We start from the raw sequence: 17,036 nt of genomic DNA on the forward strand, positions 1-17,036 counted from the left end.
CTTCTGTACCTTTGCTTTTCCCCAGCCAAGATTCCGGCAGGTCTTGCTTTCCCAAGGGAAGAGCTGCGCCATGTCGTGCCATCCTTGGGCAGCTCCGCTCCTTGCGCTCCCCAAGAACGTATTTTTTATGATTTTTTTTTTCCCCTCTCAGGCTGTTTTCTGTGCCCTTCATTCATCAGATTTTAGATTTTTTTTTTTTTTTTTGGGAGGGGCGAGTAGGTGTAATGGCAGGTCCATCTTTTTGACAGCCGGGGAGAGCGAGGCTGCCTGTCAGATGGTGAATTTAAACAGAGGCAGCTGTTGTCATGGTGACGCCAAGTTGCATCCTGTTGCTGTGGCAACCAAAGTTAAAAAACTGATGTTAAGGCAGGAAAATCACATGATGTGGTTCTTTTTTGTTTAAAAAAAAAAGAAAAGGAGGAGGAGAGGAGAGAGATTTGATTTCCAGGGTGAGGTGGGGGAGAAGGAGACGCTTCTCCATGGAGCTGTTTGCACGTGTCAGGCAGACCCCGCATCCCACATCCTGAATCCTTACAGGAGCAGCAGCAGTAGCAGTGTGGGCAGCTCTGCCCGTTGGACTCCTGGCTGTCACTGCCTTCTGTTTAACCCCTGATGGAAACCAAACCAGCACGTTTTGGAGTCACAAGCAGCAATGTCTGTGACTGCAGAGAGTGAGCATGTCTGTGCAGTGGGATTTAGGCAGGCTGGGTGCTCCCTGCCAGCTGTGCAGGGACACGAGCACAACCCCAAGTCTATGCTTGCTCTCCTGACCCTGTGTGTAACAGGCACATAGGAGCTGGCTTGTGTTTAAAGGGTAGTGGGAGGATTTGGGGTCTGGACATCACTTTCTGTCAACCCCAAGCACAGCACAGATGGGCTGTTATGGGTGGCGGGATGCAGGGACAGGGTCAGCATGAGGGGTCACAGTTCTACGACTGCTTGAGGGCACTGGGTAGTCTTGTTGGTGGGGGAAGATCCCTTTTGTCCTCAGGGACAAGCCAGGGAAGTGTTGTGGGGCTGGGGAATCCCAGAGTTGAATTAGGGCTACTCAGAGGCTTTGCTCTACTTGGCACTTCTGTTTTTTCCTGGAAACAAAAAACCTCTCTTTTCTGGAGAGGTTGTGGACTCCCCATCCCTGGAAGTGTTCAAGGCCAGGTTGGATGGGGCTCTGAGCAACCTGGTCTAGTAGAAGATGTTCCTGCCCACGGCAGGGGGTTGGAACGAGATGATCTTTAATGTCCCTTCCAATCCGAACTGTTCTGTGATTCTATGAAAACAGCCTTGGAGAGGAGGTGCTCTCTTTCCTGCTGGGGTGTGGAGCTGAGAGGAGGGGCACTGGGGTCCTAGAGATGGGGGTGTTGAGGAGGTGGGGTTTTCTTTCTGTCTTGCCATGTCTGCATGGGACAGGCAGCAGTGCTGGGGTTGGGACCAGGAAGATGAAGTTCATGTGTGTAGAAACTGATGCTCATTCTCACTGACACCTGGGAAGCAGGGAAAGCCCCTCAGAGCAGTGGGTCCTTGGGAAAACCTGGGGAGAGGCGGGGAAATGGAGACATGAGTTTCTAGGAGGTGTTGGAACTGAGCTGGATGATGCAGATCAAGGGGTTGAATTGCTCTTGCTCTTCTTGCTGGCACTTGGAAGTAGGATTCCCCAAGGCCCCTGTGACCTCACTCCTCTGGCTCTTCTGCTGCTTCCCCACTTTGCCTGCCCAGGAGTGGGAGAGTGGGAGAAGGCACTGAGAAATGGAGGGATGGAGCGGAGCTCTCCATAGCTCCCATCTTTTGCCCGCATCCAGGGAGGGATTTGTCTCGTACCCAGCCTCCTGTGGAGATTGCATCAATGTACCATCAGCACCATAAATCTATCTTTGGGGATGGGAGCTGGGAACACTCCCTGCCTTAGCAATACAGGTGTTCTGGGCAGGCTGGTTTGGGCTTCTATCTGGGGAGGAAGGTGGGGAGGAAGGTCGCAGCTGGAAGAAAGGATCTGCTGGTGGCTGAACATCTCCCTGACAGACCCACCAGGGTGCTCCAACTCCAAGCTTGGGGTTAGTGCCTGCTCCAGGTGGTCTGGGTCATGGCTTGGGGAGATGCCTATATGGCCTGTGGTCACTGTTCCCACCTCAAAGGCTCTGGATGGGAAGCATGGAGCTGCAGGTGTGGCGTGCACAGGGATCGGCCGAGTTGCTAAGGAAACAAGTCAACGGTTCAGGGGAGAGAGCATTGGGTAAAGGAGATAAATCAATAAGAAAACCTATTTTTATCGGCTCCCTAATGATCTTCCAGGAGAAGCCAGACGAAGGAGGAGGAGGAGGAGAAGGCTGGAGGGAGATGGACTTTTGTTACCAGGCTTGGAGGGAGGCTAGGGCTACTCTGCAGTTTGGATGGCTGGAAGGTTGTGTAATTAGACATCTAATGTGAGAGAAAACAAAGCAGTGACAGAGCATTGTCTGGTGGGCTCCAGCCCTGAGCTGGGAGGTTGCTTGTTTGGCAGACATGAAGTGTGGGGATAAAATATCCCTCAGTTCAACCAGATGTTCCTGCTGTCCCTTGGGAGGTTTTCTTACCCTTGGCCTCTCAAAACCTAGCACAGCTGGAGCTATGGGAGATGGTTTCCACAGAGTTGATGTCTTGCAGCTCTCACACAGCTCTGGATGTGATAGCCTAGGCTCAGCTCCTCGGAAAAGTGGGCCAGTGGGGTTTGGAGAGTCACTTTTGGCAGTGACCTCATGCTTAGGTCAGTGCTTAGGGAAGCAATTGCCCTTTTAGACTTGGCCAGGTTGGATGGGGGTCTGAGCAATGTGGTCTAGTGAGAGGTGTCCCTGCCCACGGCAGGGGGATTGGAATGAGATGGTCTTTAAGGTTCTTCCAACCCAAAACATTCCCTGATTCTGTGATATCTCCTCACCCACATGCCATGCGCTTGCTGGAGGGTGGAGCAGGGATGTGGTTCTGTGCTGGGGTAGGTGTGTGCCGTCCCTGTGCTGTTGAACCAGATGTTGGAGCCCTCAAGGAAACATTGGGGTGAGCTGAGCCACTGGAGGTGGTCCTGAGCCCCCCAGGCACTGCTGCCTTGGGAGAAGTTGGGTTTTTCCCACCTGGGTGTTTCCCCCATGGGAGTAGTGGCAGTGGTGGGGAGGAGTGCAGGATGCTTGGCGGGTTTAGCCGTGCCGGGGCGGACAGACGGACTCGCCGAGCAGTTCCCACACTTCCCATCTAGGCAAATGTGCCTGGTGCCTGGGGAGCTGGCTGCACCGCCCCGCTAACACGCTGTTTTTCTTTTAAGCCGGTGCTAATTGCTCGCAGACTTTCAGGAAAACGATACAAAAAGATCCCAAACAGGCTGGTGGCTCGGGGCCAAGCGCCGCGGTCTGCCCGTCGGCTGGAGCGTGCAGCCAGGGGTGGGAGGCAGGGAGGGGACGTGGCTTTCGCAGGAGCCACGCCGTGAAACCCTCACTTGTGTTAAGCCTCAGAGGAAAACTTTTGGGGTTTGTCCTCTCCCTCCTCAGGTGCAGGAAGCTGCTCATGCTTTGTGCCTGGCTGGCAGCATGGTGCGAGCCGGCAGCAGTGAGCTCTGCAGCATCTCTCTTTGGGTTTGCCTCTAACTTAGCGACCATTAATTTCACTGAGTGGCCTTTTAAATGCCTTGGCTGAATCTTTCCTGGCTCTTCTTCCTACTGGGCTAAATACCTCCCAGCTCCTGCAGGCTCTCCTTGGCTGTGCCTCCTGGTCAGCTCTCTGGGGACCTGCTGATGCCCATCCCTGCTCCCACCTTGCTAGCTGCTGCAGGGTTGCTCCTGCCAGGGTCGCTTCATGGTTCCCCGTTTTCCATGCTCGTGGCCAGCGCTGGGGTACCTTCTCTTGTCCCTGGGCTCAAGGCCACTGGTTTAAAGCATTACGCTGTAGTTAGTGGCCAAAAGACAATGTTGCAAAAGGCAAAATCACCCCTTTTCCCTGGGGTTGATGTCATGGGCTTTGGGCACCTCCTGGTCTGAGAGCTGTGAACCTGAAGGTGCTGGGTCTGGAGAAGCCTGGTGTGGTGGGGAACGGCTCATCCAGGGGGCTGTTCTCTGTGCTGACTTGGGATGGTGGAAGTGTGGACGATTTCTTTACAGGCAAATCCATCCCTGGTGGGATCACATCCTCTTTCCACAGAGACAAGCTCTGGGAAGGTGGCAGTCCCCTCCTGGGGTGGCTGCTGATGCCAGTGGTGACAGTAATTGAGCTGAGGGTTTTTGGCATAGAGGGAGTGGAGCAGGGGTGTGCTGCCTGCTGATGAATCGCTCCACGTTTTGTTATTGAGGACAACAGGGCTTTTATTGCGAAGATGTGGGAAAGATGGATGGGAAGTTGGAAAGATATGGCCATCCTGTCACTTGGAAGTGCTTTGTTTTCAGGGCTTGGCACTGGGCCAGGCAGGAGGAGGGAGCTCCCTGTCCCTGCCTTGATCCCATAAATCAAAAGGCAGGAGGGAGCTGAGTTTGGGGTGCTTTCCTGGGCATCAATGTGCCCTTTCCTTCCCCTCCCACTCAGGTCCTCAGATGCCAGCACCTGCTGCCTCTTGTCCAGGCTCAGGGTTGCTCCTGGAGAAGGGTGTGTAAGACCTAGACATGGCTGTAGGATTTAGGAAGCTTTTAAGCGTCCAACCAGGCCCTGTTGACAAAGTGCTGCTACCCCTTGGAGTCTTGCTGAGCTGTGGCTGAGCTGGGATGTCTCCACAGGGAGTTTCCACCTTGCCTGAACTGAAGCTCAGCCTCAGCTGCCATCACTGTCTTGAGCTGTGAATGCTCAGCCACATGCTCTGCAGCTCCCAGTGCCCTCTAGGCTCATCCTGCTGCCCACAGGGTGCTTGGCAAGGGCATGTCCATCTTACCAGCACAGGGAGGACTGATCCAGGTCAGATTCCCAGGACCTGCAAGGGGTGTCCCATCCTACCCAGGCAGTGCAGGTGGTCCCTCTCATGGGGATGCTTTAGGACCAGAGCTGCTGATAGTCTGTGACACCTTCCCTCTCCGAGCTCTGAGCCCCATCTCCTGTCGCTTTGTGATGAAAAGAGAAGGAAAGCAGCCCTGGCCAGCAATGTATCATGCCAGGGAGAGCCTCCCTAACGCTGCCAGAGACCATGGCAAACCCTCTTCCAGACAAAGCCCAACCTGATCAGAGCCTGGCTGTCCCCCTTCAGACTTGTGCCCATCTTCTGTGCTACCACCACAAGCACCATCTCTCTCCCAAGGGAGTTCCCAGCCCAGCAAAGGCTTTTGGTTAATGACATGTGAGCTTGGGAGGGAGGTGATGAGGCGAGGAAGGTCTTGGGGGCTCTCAGTTCCCTTGTCACCCCTCCCATTTCCAAACAACACCAAGGTGTGCTTCAACCACCTGCCTGGGAGCAGCAGGAGGTGAAAGCCAGGCTGTGTTGTGTGCGTGTTCCAGTGGGGAAAGTGGTGGTGGTGTCTAACGAGCAGGTGAAATGCAGGGAGGGCTGGCGGGTTGGGAATGTCATCCACCTCTTCTCTGTTCCTTAACTCCCCTCCACTCCCTTTGAGTACATGATCCTGGCGACCATCATTGCCAACTGCATCGTGCTGGCCCTCGAGCAGCACCTCCCTGAGGATGACAAGACACCCATGTCAAGGAGATTAGTAAGTACCCTGTGTCCATCCCTCTCTGCCCTGCATCGGGTGGGCTGGTGGGTGAGCAGAGGCATCAGCTAAGGGGAGATATTCAATCCTGCCAGGCTTCTGGTTTCAGGGTGGTAGGGCAGGAAGTTTCCTCTGAGACCAGCTCCTCTAGCCTTTCTGGGGCTGCTGTAACATATTCCTCCTCTATGGAGAGGGTTCAGGAAGGCTTAAGCCCCTCAGAAAGTGGGGTAGGGAAGGACTGGGCAACCTTGGGTGACTTATAGCCACCATCTTTTTTCCCCAAGGTTGATGTGGCTGAGGAAGGGCTGGAAAAGCTCCCAAAGGAGAGGATGGGGCTGGGGAAAGTGGGATGGAACATGAGTTGGGCCAATGTGAAATGCCTGGTGCTGTGTTTGCTCAGTCCCCCCCTCTCACTGCATCACTGACTTCCCTCTGGCAGGAGAAGACGGAGCCTTACTTCATTGGGATATTCTGCTTTGAGGCTGGGATTAAAATCGTGGCTCTGGGGTTCGTTTTCCACAAGGGCTCGTACCTGCGCAACGGCTGGAATGTCATGGACTTCATCGTGGTCCTCAGTGGGTGAGTGGGGTGGGGCTGGGGGGGATTGGTTGGGCAGCTGGGCATGGGGGCTCGTCCTGGTGGGGACATGAGCTGCAGGATGTCCAGGGCAAGGCCCTGGTTTGCTGTTGTTTGTGGTGGTTCTTCATCCCAACTGGGAGGAAGGGGAGGATGGTTCTTCGTGCTGGAGGCTCCTGTGTTGGATTTGCTGTGTGGGCAGCTAAGGGTGGGACAAGGGTCCCCAGCAGGCTGGGATGGCTGGCTCTGAGGGCACCATGTCTCGCTTTCCTCAATTGGTGTCCTGACATCTGTGACCCATCTGGGCACGGGGTGAGGTGAAGACGAGGAGAATGGCCTGATAAGCAACTGGATGTGTTCTGGGAGAGGTTTTGTTCAGACACTGCATGGGGAGGAGGAAAATCTCTTGTCCTTTTGCCTTCTGAAGCACTTTCTAGGGTTGGCCTGATGCTGGGGGCTTGGGAACGAGGTCTGGGTGGGGTCACGTTCCCAGGTGATGCCTGCTCAGCATGCCAGCGTGCAGCAGTGATGCTGGGGGTGGTAGCACACAGAGCTTCACGGGTGCTGCTTGTGTGTCACTGGTGGTGTCACCTGCCAGGGACGTGGTCCAGATTTGAGTCCTGCTTGCAGTGTGATGGGCTGTGCTGGTGACAGGAATGAGCAGGGGCATTTGGGCTTGTGTTAGCTGACAGTGGCAATGGCTTGAGCAAAAGCCTCCCGGGGTGACTCCCCTCGCTGTGTGGAGGGCAGGTGTGTGCCTGCAGCCACCAAGGGAAGCGGTGCCGGGGTTGTGCCTATTTCTTTCTGTGTGCTGACAGAAACGTCACGTTCAGAGGAGCTGGTTTGATGTGTACAAACAGATGGTTTGTGTGGGTCTCTGAGCACTTTGTGGGCTTTGCTGGATGCAGAGCAGTGGCAGGGTTGTGGGGGAAACTGAGGCACAGGAGCCAGGTGAGATGCCTGGAGTCTCCACAGAGCTGTTTGCTGCACAGTCCTGTCTCTTGGCTTGCAAGGTGGTGGCACCACGTGGGATGTGATCTCCTTTGGGTGTTCAGAGGAGGAAATTGGGATGCTGAGCCTGGTGCTGCCAGGGGTGTGGTGGTGGGTGCTGCTTGTCCGTGGTGGAGAGGTGCAGGTTGAGACTGTGCTTGAGAGGAGTCTTGAGGAGAACGTGGTCTGGGACGTTTTGACTCCCTTTGTCCAATCGGGACCTGGATGGCCTCGCTGGGGTGTGGGACCATGTCTGCCTGAGAAGGCAGGGTGTGCTGGTGGTGGGGTGATGCCTCTGGTGGGGGCAGCAAACCGGCTCCCTGCGGACGGTGCAGCCGTGGCACAGGAAACTGCTGCTCTCCTGCATCTGCCAAATGACTCCTGGGGAGGACTCTGTGGCTCCTGGACTGGGAAAAGTTGCTCAAATCCCTGGTCACACTTCTGGGGACAGCATGGGACACGTGTCACCCCTGGTAGCAACAAGAGGGGCTCTCAGCCTCACCGTGCAACTGCAGTGCAGGAAGCGGGCGGGTGGATGGGAAATGCCCTTTGGGCATCCTTTGGGGCGTGGGCCAAGGGGAAGCACTGGGCTGGGAGGGGGGGTTTGCTGTGGACCCGTCCCCGCCCTCCCCGCGGCTCGGGGCGAGCTGACTGTAACCGAGCCGGTGCTGAGTCAGCGCTCGGCAATTACTCGCAAAAGCCTCGCCAGCTCCTTTCAGTGCCGCGCCGGGCCGGGCCCCGTGCCAGGGAATCAATTGTCCATGAAGGGCTGTGAGCTCCGTGTCAGCTGCCCTGATAGGAGGTACCTGGGTCCCCCTGGCACTGCTGGTTGTGGGGCAGAGCCCTCCAGCATCTGCTTCACCACCATCACCTGCCTTGTGTCCTGATGTTGCCTCCAGTGGAATGGAAACCCTTCCCAAGAAACCCCTGGTTACCTGCTGGCTTCATTCCGTCAGCGCTGGTGCCTGCTGACATGACCTCACTGACCTTTAGGGGCAAAATCTGTTCTGTGATGGGTGGAGGAGGCAACACACAGATTTTCATTGTGGACTGGTTTTGGGGAGGATGGGGTCACTGGGATCAGCTGGACCAGGTCATTGGGCTCCTCTGTGCTGTTCACATTGGGCTCCTGCTTTTGCTGTGTGGTGCCGACAAAGCTGCTGTTCCTTGGTGCCATGGTTGCGCCTCCCTTGCAAGAAACTCTTGCCTGTTTGATCTGCTGAATTATTGGCAAATTTCTGCAGCAAATAATCCTTGGCTGGCAAATGACTTGCAAACAGCTTGTGGGAGAAGATTTGCACTTGGCGGTTCGTTCTGTGTCGGTTGCGTAAGGCGGGTGGTGAAGCCTGCACGGGGGACGTGTGCGGGCGACCGGCGGGTTCGGGATCGTCTCTGCGGACTAAAACTTTCCACTTGATGAATATGCGAGTGTCTGGACAGAGATTTGTGGGAAGTACTTCTTGGGGATCTCTTTGTCACTTACCAAGAGGCAGTGGTGTGGTGGAGGGGATGTTGTGAGCATCAAAGGTGTAGGGTAGCGCTTGCCTTGGGATGTGCTGACCCATTTGGGAGGCTGATGGACCAGAGAGGATATCTGTGTGAGCAGAAACCACCCCAGGATCCATACCAGAGGGACCCAGCATCATGCTCTCTGGCCCTTGTCCCTCCAAGTGTGATGCAGGATATTACTCTTCCTTTCTGGACTTATTTTTTGCCATATATCTGATGGGAGAGGTCCTTAATGCAGGTGGCATCATGGTCCCAGACACCACATTAGGATTTCCGTGAGAAGTGGGATTTTCTGCATGCTCTCCCTGGTGTAAATTAGCCTAATGAGGGACTTCTCCTGTGAGCAGCCTCCTGGGACCCTCTGCAGGAATGGATGGCACTGACTAGGGTTCAACCTGTGTTTGCTTCTTGTGTCAATAAATCCAGTTTTTTTCATCTCAGTGGAAATCAACGCCCACCTAAAGCTCCCTGATGCTAAAGCTTCCACCGGGGAACTAATAGTCACATTTGTAAACCTTTCTCTGTTTATAACCTGTGGTTTCCAAATCTTCATTGCTGCCTGAAAAAACAGCCTGTTCTCCTCCAGCTAAAAATAATTTTGTCTGAAAGTGTGCATAAAATACCTTTACTCGTTCTGAGGCAGAGCCAGGGTGGGGAACATCTGTGTTTCCCCTGGGGACTGGGGATGCTCACCTTGCCTGTGCATGGACCAGAGCTGGCCAGGTGCTGAAGCTGGACTTGTGACCCACTTAATGCAGTGTGACCAGGACCAAAAAAGGATAAAATGGGTCAGAAAGGGCAGTGGGAGGTTGGTGACCTCTTAATTGGTGGTCCTGAGAGGGTGAGGTTGAAGGAGCTTCAGCCATCAGGAACTGGAGCATTAGCTCTCTGCTCCCTGGGTGCCATTAGGAAGAGAGAACAAGGACCCTGCAGTTGCCTGCTTTTGTGCTACACTGTATTTGAAGGTGCTCATGGAATAAGAAGGGTTAAACTCCCTCTGCAAATATCCAGGTGGGTGTGTGCTTCACACACTCCAGTGCCTGAGCATCATCTCACCATTGGCTTTTTTTATAGCAGTAATACAATAACATGTGAGTGGTGAAGGAGTGGGGGAACACTGCTAACAATGGGGGGAAAAAGCAAAATGGGAATCAAAGGGCCCTTGTGAAGTTGTGCTGCTCGGGAGCCGGGGAAGCAGCTGCTGTAAAACCAGAATAAATACACTGGGGTCACTAAAAGGAAGAGCTGGTGTCAGTGTTTTTCAGAGGATTTAATAACAGCTGCTACACCTGGGTGCCTTTTGTGAAGCCCTTGGGCACGGTGGTTTCCATTAAAGGATTTTGTGGGGTGGAGCGTGGCCAAGGAAAGGCAGAACTGAAAGATTGCTGGTGCTGCTTGCCATGCCCTTAGCAAGCCCGGAGCCAACCGGATGGGCACCAGCCTGTGCTGGAGGAGGAAAGCTTGGCTCTCCCAAGTCCTGTCCCAGAGACCAGTGTCCTCTCCCTGCAAAGCCAAGTGGCAGCCGTGAGCCAGGCCCCTCCCTCTGACCTGCCAGGGAAATCCTGCACATACCTGTGCCCTGATTTCCTGCTGGGACTGGTGTGAAGCAGGGCAGAGCGTTTCTGAGGAGGTTGCTTCCTGCCACGCTGCAGGGCTGCAATGTGAGCCCAGGGATAAGGAGGGCATTTTTGCTCCTTGTGGTGCTACCTAGATTTTGGTATGACTGTCCTGGAAAGTTCCTTTTCACACTTCCTCCTGATCTCCCCCATGGCAGAGGCAGGGATGCTTTGCTTCCTGGTATTTAGTGCACCTTGTGCAAGTTCTGTGTGTTTGGGTGGTCTTCTTGATCTCGGAGTTCCAGAGTTGGAGGGGGAACAGGGGCTGGCGGCAGCTCTGTCTGGGAATATTCATGTGCTGCATCCTCTCATGGTTTGGGGTGCTGGCCCCCAGCAGTGTGCCTGGCACACCAAGCATTTGTGAGAGCACAAACTTGCCACTCCTGGGCTAGGAACAGGCTCTTCCCCCAGCACCCACACATATGTTTTCCTAACCAAGGGAATATAGTGCAATTCTAGGCAAGGAAGCTTGAGGGAGTGGATATGAGGCTTGGAGAAGAAGCACTAAATCAGAGTACCAGTGCAGTATCCCGACATGGTTATCCTGCTGGAGCCTCAACCATTGCAAGGAGTGTTGTCCTGTAGTAAAGAGACAACTCTGGGTCCAAAAGCTGAACAATGCTTTGGTCACACCAGACAGGACTTTTTTTTCTTCTCTTTACTTTGTTTCCTTTCGTGAATGGTGCCTGCCCCATCTCCCACCCCTTTCCCAGCTCTTTCCTTCCAGGACAATTAGTAAGGTGTTTTGTCTTTCATTTGGATGAATAATTGATTTCCCAGCTTTGTGAATGTTTCATGTGCCATATGCCACGGCGGTGGGACGTGCCCGACATCGGCACCTCGTACAAAGGGCTGCACCGTTTCCCCGGCTCGCTGAGGGGGAAAGGGTGGGTGATGAGGGAAAAGGCTTCACACTGCTGGAGATGGTTAGTGGGGGGACCCCTGGGCAGGCACAACTATGGCTCTGGCTTTGGGGGGACAGGCATCCTGCCTTCCCCCAGCGCAGGATCCGTCCCGCGTGCCGCTCACGTGCTGTGCTCCATCCTTCCCGGCTCCTCTTCCCCGGCGGTTGGTTTCCTGCAGCCGCAGAGTGAGTCAGTCCCTCCCACGTGGCTGCTGGTCCCCGGGGGCATTGCCTCCCCTCACAGGCACCCCTCTACCCTGTGTGATCCCCTTCTGCACCCGGACATCCTGGTCTGAGGTGAAGCTCCTGTTCTTCCTGTGGGGATAAAGCCTTGGGCAAAAGTCCCTGTTTCTTTGTGCTGCCATGGACCTCGCTCTGGGAGTCGAGTTGGAGGGTAGAAGCCTGGCTTGAGGGAAAGGACAGTGGGTTATTTCCCCCACATCCTCATGTGGGGAGTTGGGATCACCCAGGTACATGTCCCTGGGATCTTGGACCCCTCCTTTGGCATGAGTTCAGACAGGTCCTGCTGTGGTACACGCTTCTCTGTACTATATTTCTCTTGCAGGATGGGCTCTCCTGCCTCCTGTCAATGACTTTAAGTTTCCACCACGTCCTGTGTGTGCAAATGCAGTTTTACCAGCATCATCTCTCCCTGCCAAATCCTGTACCTGCCAAGAAGCAGGGACCAGAGGCAGGAGGGAGGCAGCTCTCAGGGTCCAGAGCAGAATACTCCCTCATGCACCAAATCCTGGGGGCTGTTCCAGGGAGAGGTGGCCTTGAGGAATTATTTCATCCCCCTCATCAAAGGCTGGTGAAGGCAGATTTTGTCATTCAGCCTCGTCACACCTTGCAGGGAGTTGCTGGTGTCCAGTTCAGGGCCCTCAAAGCTGCTGGGAAGGGTGGGAGCAGCAGCTTTGCACCAGGGCAATCCACTTGTGTCATGGCCCTGAAACCTAGAAAGAGCAGGCTGAGGTGATGGAGGCTTTGATGTTGCTCTGAACTGTGCTGAGGGCAGGACTTGGACCTGATATCCTTGTCCCCTGGTATCCCTATCCCTTGGTATCCCCAAAGCAGAGTCACTGCACTCTGCTGGAGCATCCTCAGGGTGGGTGACCTGATCCCACTGGCCCTGCCTCGAGCTAGATTTGGACCCAAGAGTGTTGAGAACATCCTGCTATGTATGGTGCTGTCTGCAGAGAGGGGAGGGATTGGTTCACCCTCAGAACAGGGCAAGAATGGGGTAAATTCATCAGGTAACTTACTTTCCGTGAGCTGTTTGACCAGTGTATTAATTATGAAGTAGTCTCCCCTGTAGAGTCAGGTGGCAGTGCAAGCCTTCAGGGGCCTTTCCACTTAATTATAAATATTAATTTGCACGTCAGCCAGCCAGCCAGCACCCTCCCTGCCCCAGATTTTGGGCTGAGATTAGTCTGTCTCAACCGATCCCCTTCTCCACCCTGCACACCCTTTGCTGGGACAGCTTGTCTGTGCATGCCTCAGCAGTGGTCCCTGAGGGAAATGGTTGAGGGATACTCAGTTTGGGGTGGGAGGATGAATTGAGGGTCAGTCTGATCATTTGGGTGTTCAGCCTTTGCTTGGGGTCCCCGGTGTGAAGCCCTTTTCAGCATGCCCTGAGCTGTGTGTGCTATACCTGAGGCCTGCTGGTGGGCTGTGCTGGGCTGATGGGGATGGGAGCCCAGCAGTGAACATCCCCTGGCACAGGCAGAGGAGGCACAATGGGTGCTGTACTGTGGGACAGTGCCTGACTTCAGTGATGACTTTGTGTAGGCAGGGTCGTCGAGCTTCACTCGTAGTTTATTCTGCGCAGTCCTGAAGACCAGGGAGTCATTTAAAACACGAGTATTCTTTCTTTTTGCCTTTTTTTGCACCCCTGGGTGAAGAAATCCATAGGTGCAGGTCTTCTGCTGGAGGCGAGGGCGTGTGTTCTGCTCAGCTGCTGGGAGCTGGAGTGGCGCCGAGGGCTGAGCGTGGCTGTGCCGGCAGCCGGCCCCGAAGCCTGCAGGTGTGTCAGCCCCAGCGGGAGCCTCGAAAATAAATAAAATAAAATAATCATCCTGCTTGCAAACACAAAGCATCGGATTATTATTTTTTTTCCTCCCCTGAAAGCGTGTTTTTGTCTGCCGATGATTGCTCACTATTCAATTATACTTTGGGGGGGATTAGCATATATTTCCCATCCTGCCTCCTCTCTCATTTGCATCCTTCCAAAAGCTCCTCTCTGCTCTTTTCTCCACCTGAAGTCTCTCTTCCCCCTTTTCTCCGAAGAAGTAAAACTAACCCCTTTGCCTGGGTGACCTATAAAAACGCCTTCACTTTTTTTTTTCTCCCCTTCTTTTTTTCCTCCAGTACATATGATGAAAAGTATGAGATCATTGGGATTTTTTTAGCCTAAATCTGGCAGCTTTTTTCAAATAACTTGGATGGTGAGATGTAATTTTAGTTTGGGTCCTTGCCTAAAAATAAAGAATAATTATTAGCACATCAGACGTGGATATTGTAAGTGATCAAAAAGGGTTTAAATTGTTCTACCGGAGCTGCCACCCTGTATCAGCATAAAGGTCTGTCACAGCCCGATCCCATCTCTGGGCTGTGCATCCTCAGAAACTATAAGAAACCTTAATTGGGTGATATGGTTTAAAAAAAAATTAACAGTAGGCGTTATTAGAGGGTTAATAAGCAATTGACAGGTGCAATGCTGAAGTCTGAAGCAGCAAGGTGTGTTCTGAATGTTGTATTTATTATTAGCAGTGATGTGATGGTGGTGTCTGTTTGTACCAGCAAAGCCTGGTTATTGGGGAGAGGTTGTGTCTGTTACTTAGAGCCATGGAAGGGCTTGGGAAAAGCAGTCAGCAGCCAGGCTCGTGTGCCTGGGAGCTTGATTAGCTTTTTCCAGCTTCTTTAATAGGTGTAAAGGTGGTGCCAGGGCTGGTCAGACCCTGCTGGGAGGCTCTGGGATGGAGGGGTTTGCTGGGAGCAGCTCCAGCAGTGTGTGCTCCCAGTGTGCTCCCAGTGCCCCGCTGTCATTGTGAGCCGTGGCTGTGTCTGCAGAAGGATGTGCAGGCACCTATTTCATAGTGCTGGGTCCTGCTTTTGTCATCGGTCAGGAGACAGGTCTGAGTGCAACCGCCTTGCTCTGGTGATCTGTCCAAACCTCCTTCCGAAACAGCTCGTGATGTCCCTTGTCCCCCAGCGAGGACAAGGAGCATGTCACCTTGCCACAGAGGAGTCCCATTCTTAGCAGCTAATTTAGAGCGCTGGGAAGTAGTGCCCTGGAATCGCCTGAACTTTGCCTGGAGTGCGATGGCTCCGGAGCCCTTCAAACAAATCTGGGTTAGCGGAGGACTTTGCAGCCAGGGCGCTCCCAGGTGCTGCTCTGGCCCTCGGGAGGGGATGTGTGCTGGTGGGGCTGGGAGAGGTGATGGCTCCACTTCCATCACTCCATCCGACCAGGTAGGACCACGGCTTGCACTGATCTGTGGTGAGAGGAGAGAGCTGTCGATCCCCATCCTGCTCTACTACCAGGAGCCTTCCAGCTGGGCTTGCACTGGCAAGCCCTCGGGAGAAGGGCTGGGGCCTGTGTCCAGCCCAGGAGCATCCCTGGCCTCCTGGAGATGCTCAGTCCTGACTGGAGTCAGAGCAGGGGCTGCACAGGCCCCTTTGGGTGGTTTGGTGGCACACCAGGTGTTGGGATGTGGGGAGCAAAAGCTGAAGAAGGGTCTCGAGGTCTCCAGCATGATGTTGGCACAGTGTGTCCTCTATGCTGGCATTTTGAGGAGTGCTGGGTTACCCTGCTCTCCCTGGCAGGTTGTGTGAAAGGGATAAAAGTGCCAGTGCTCTTCTCTCTCCCTCATGCTGCTGAGTGGCCGTGCTTTATCATACTTATTGATTTTGATCTTACAACCAATTTAACAGTGCAGCTCTCCCCAGCCCCCTGGGTGCTTCTGACTTAATTAAGTCCCTTTTCTGCTCTCTCGTCAGCCCTGTGGGTAGGGGGGGCTGGTCATGGGCTGGGGCAGGGAGATTGTGTTGAAAGGGCTCAGGGGAAAGGGAAAGTGCCATGAAGGGTAAAAGATCCCTGTATATGTGTGGGATAAGCAGTGTGATACACAGGGAGTTGTGGGTGATGCATCCCAGCTGCTGCTGGGGCCAGGCTTTGCAGCTGACCCCTTGTGCTGGGGCAGGGAGGAAGACGAGACCGCAAAAAGGAGCTGAAACAACCTGGTTTGCAGATGTGAGAGCATTTCTGCTGCCAGGGTATCCTAGGAAACCCAGCCGCCTTTCTGGAGGGACAGGTTGGTACCTGCCGTACCTCGGGGAGAAGGGGAGAGAAAGAGTGCTAATTGCTCAGCGCGCCAGAGAGCTGCTCTGGCCTGTAATTAGATGAATTAGTGGAACAATGACCCAATTTCCCTCGGTTTTTGGATTGCTGCAAACAACCCGGAGGTTGCTGCCTCCCTCTGTCCCGTTCTCCTCCCCATCCCCTCCTCTCCCATGTCCTGCTGCTCTACTGCATCTTCCCTCCTCCTCCTCCTCACCCAGCACCTGGAGACCAAGCCTGGATGGGAGAGGGTTCTGCCAGCATCCCTAAGGCACAGCTTCCCTGTTCCAAGAGCAGGTACAGGAGCCCTGAGTGTTTCCGCTGCCGGACTCAGTATGTACCAGCCCCCTCCTGCCCCAATTTGTTTTCTGGAGATGGGCTTGAAAAAAATCTTTTTGTTTTAAAAGAAAATCTCTGGAGTTCTTCCTGTGCTTGCAGGTTGCCTTCCAAGGTCATCAAACTTTCATTACTATAGATTTTTGAATGTATGTGAGGTTCTCGGCTCCTTCTCGGCAATCCCAGAGGTGGGACTCTAAGGAAGCTCCATGTGTGGAAAAAGCCAGAGCAGCTAATGGCTGGAGGTGCTGCCAGGGGAACATGGTTGACCATCAGGGGAGTGACCCACATTTCTAGGGCACCATCTCTGCTCCACGTGCCACCTGCCTGGAAGGAAGGTTAATCCCTCGCAGCCAGGACGAGCACGATGTCGGCGGTGTCGAGACCCCAGAGTGCAATTGCACGGCACGGGTGATGTGGGGCTGCCCCCAGCCATCCTGGCACGTGGGGGGGCATCAGTGGGCGACTGCTGGGGCTGAGGGGGCCCCTGGGTCACTTTGGCTGATCACAGTGGCCCATGAGCTTTGGTGCCAGCATCAAATGGGGCTGACTGACATGCGGGCCTTTGGGGGGTGTTGAATCTCTGTACCTGCCCGGGGGCACGGTCTTCCCTGTGTCTTCCCCCAGCCTGGCACGAGAACATGGCTTTTGGCACTGAGGTGGCCGAGGGCGTTGCCTGGGATAACTCTGCTCTCTCCCTGTCTGCCTGCAGCATCCTTGCCACCGCTGGGACACACTTCAACACCCACGTGGACCTGCGGACGCTGCGGGCCGTGCGCGTGCTCAGGCCTCTGAAGCTCGTCTCGGGCATTCCCAGTAAGTTGGATGCTCCTGGTCCTCCTCTCAGGGTGTCTGCATCTGTCCCTGATGTCCTTCAGAGGGAGAGGGGTGAAATCAAGGAAGAGGGGACAAACCTCCTGATGTAGTGGGAACTCTAGGGTGGCAGCATTTGGTGTCCCCGGGTGGCATTGCCCCCTGCCCAGCCCTCCCTGTACTGGCACAAGGCTGGGCTTGGTGGAGCCTGCTGGCAACTCTGCTTCCCTGGCCAGAAGGCAGTGGGTGGATCCTTTCAGGACTGGGGTTTATTCAGGGGAGATTTTTTTTTTCTTTGTTTTTTTTTTTAATTG

The 17,036-nt window shown here is 54.4% G+C and overlaps 1 protein-coding gene across 8 annotated transcripts in view; it reads left to right on the forward strand.

Annotated features, from left to right (window-relative positions):
* The window catches only part of CACNA1E (calcium voltage-gated channel subunit alpha1 E), a 111,320-nt gene that overhangs the window by 20,349 nt on the left and 73,935 nt on the right, over positions 1–17,036 (forward strand). For all 8 annotated transcript variants that reach the window (XM_027694868.1, XM_027694874.1, XM_027694871.1 and 5 more), the window contains exons 3-5: positions 5,534–5,639; positions 6,079–6,218; positions 16,622–16,725. In XM_027694868.1, coding sequence (XP_027550669.1) covers positions 5,534–5,639; positions 6,079–6,218; positions 16,622–16,725 — 350 coding nt within the window. The remainder of the gene's footprint in view (positions 1–5,533; positions 5,640–6,078; positions 6,219–16,621; positions 16,726–17,036) is intronic.

This window comes from Neopelma chrysocephalum, unplaced genomic scaffold (assembly GCF_003984885.1).
Source record: "Neopelma chrysocephalum unplaced genomic scaffold, ASM398488v2 Primary Assembly neopelma1_98, whole genome shotgun sequence".
Classification (NCBI taxonomy): Eukaryota; Metazoa; Chordata; class Aves; order Passeriformes; family Pipridae; genus Neopelma; species Neopelma chrysocephalum.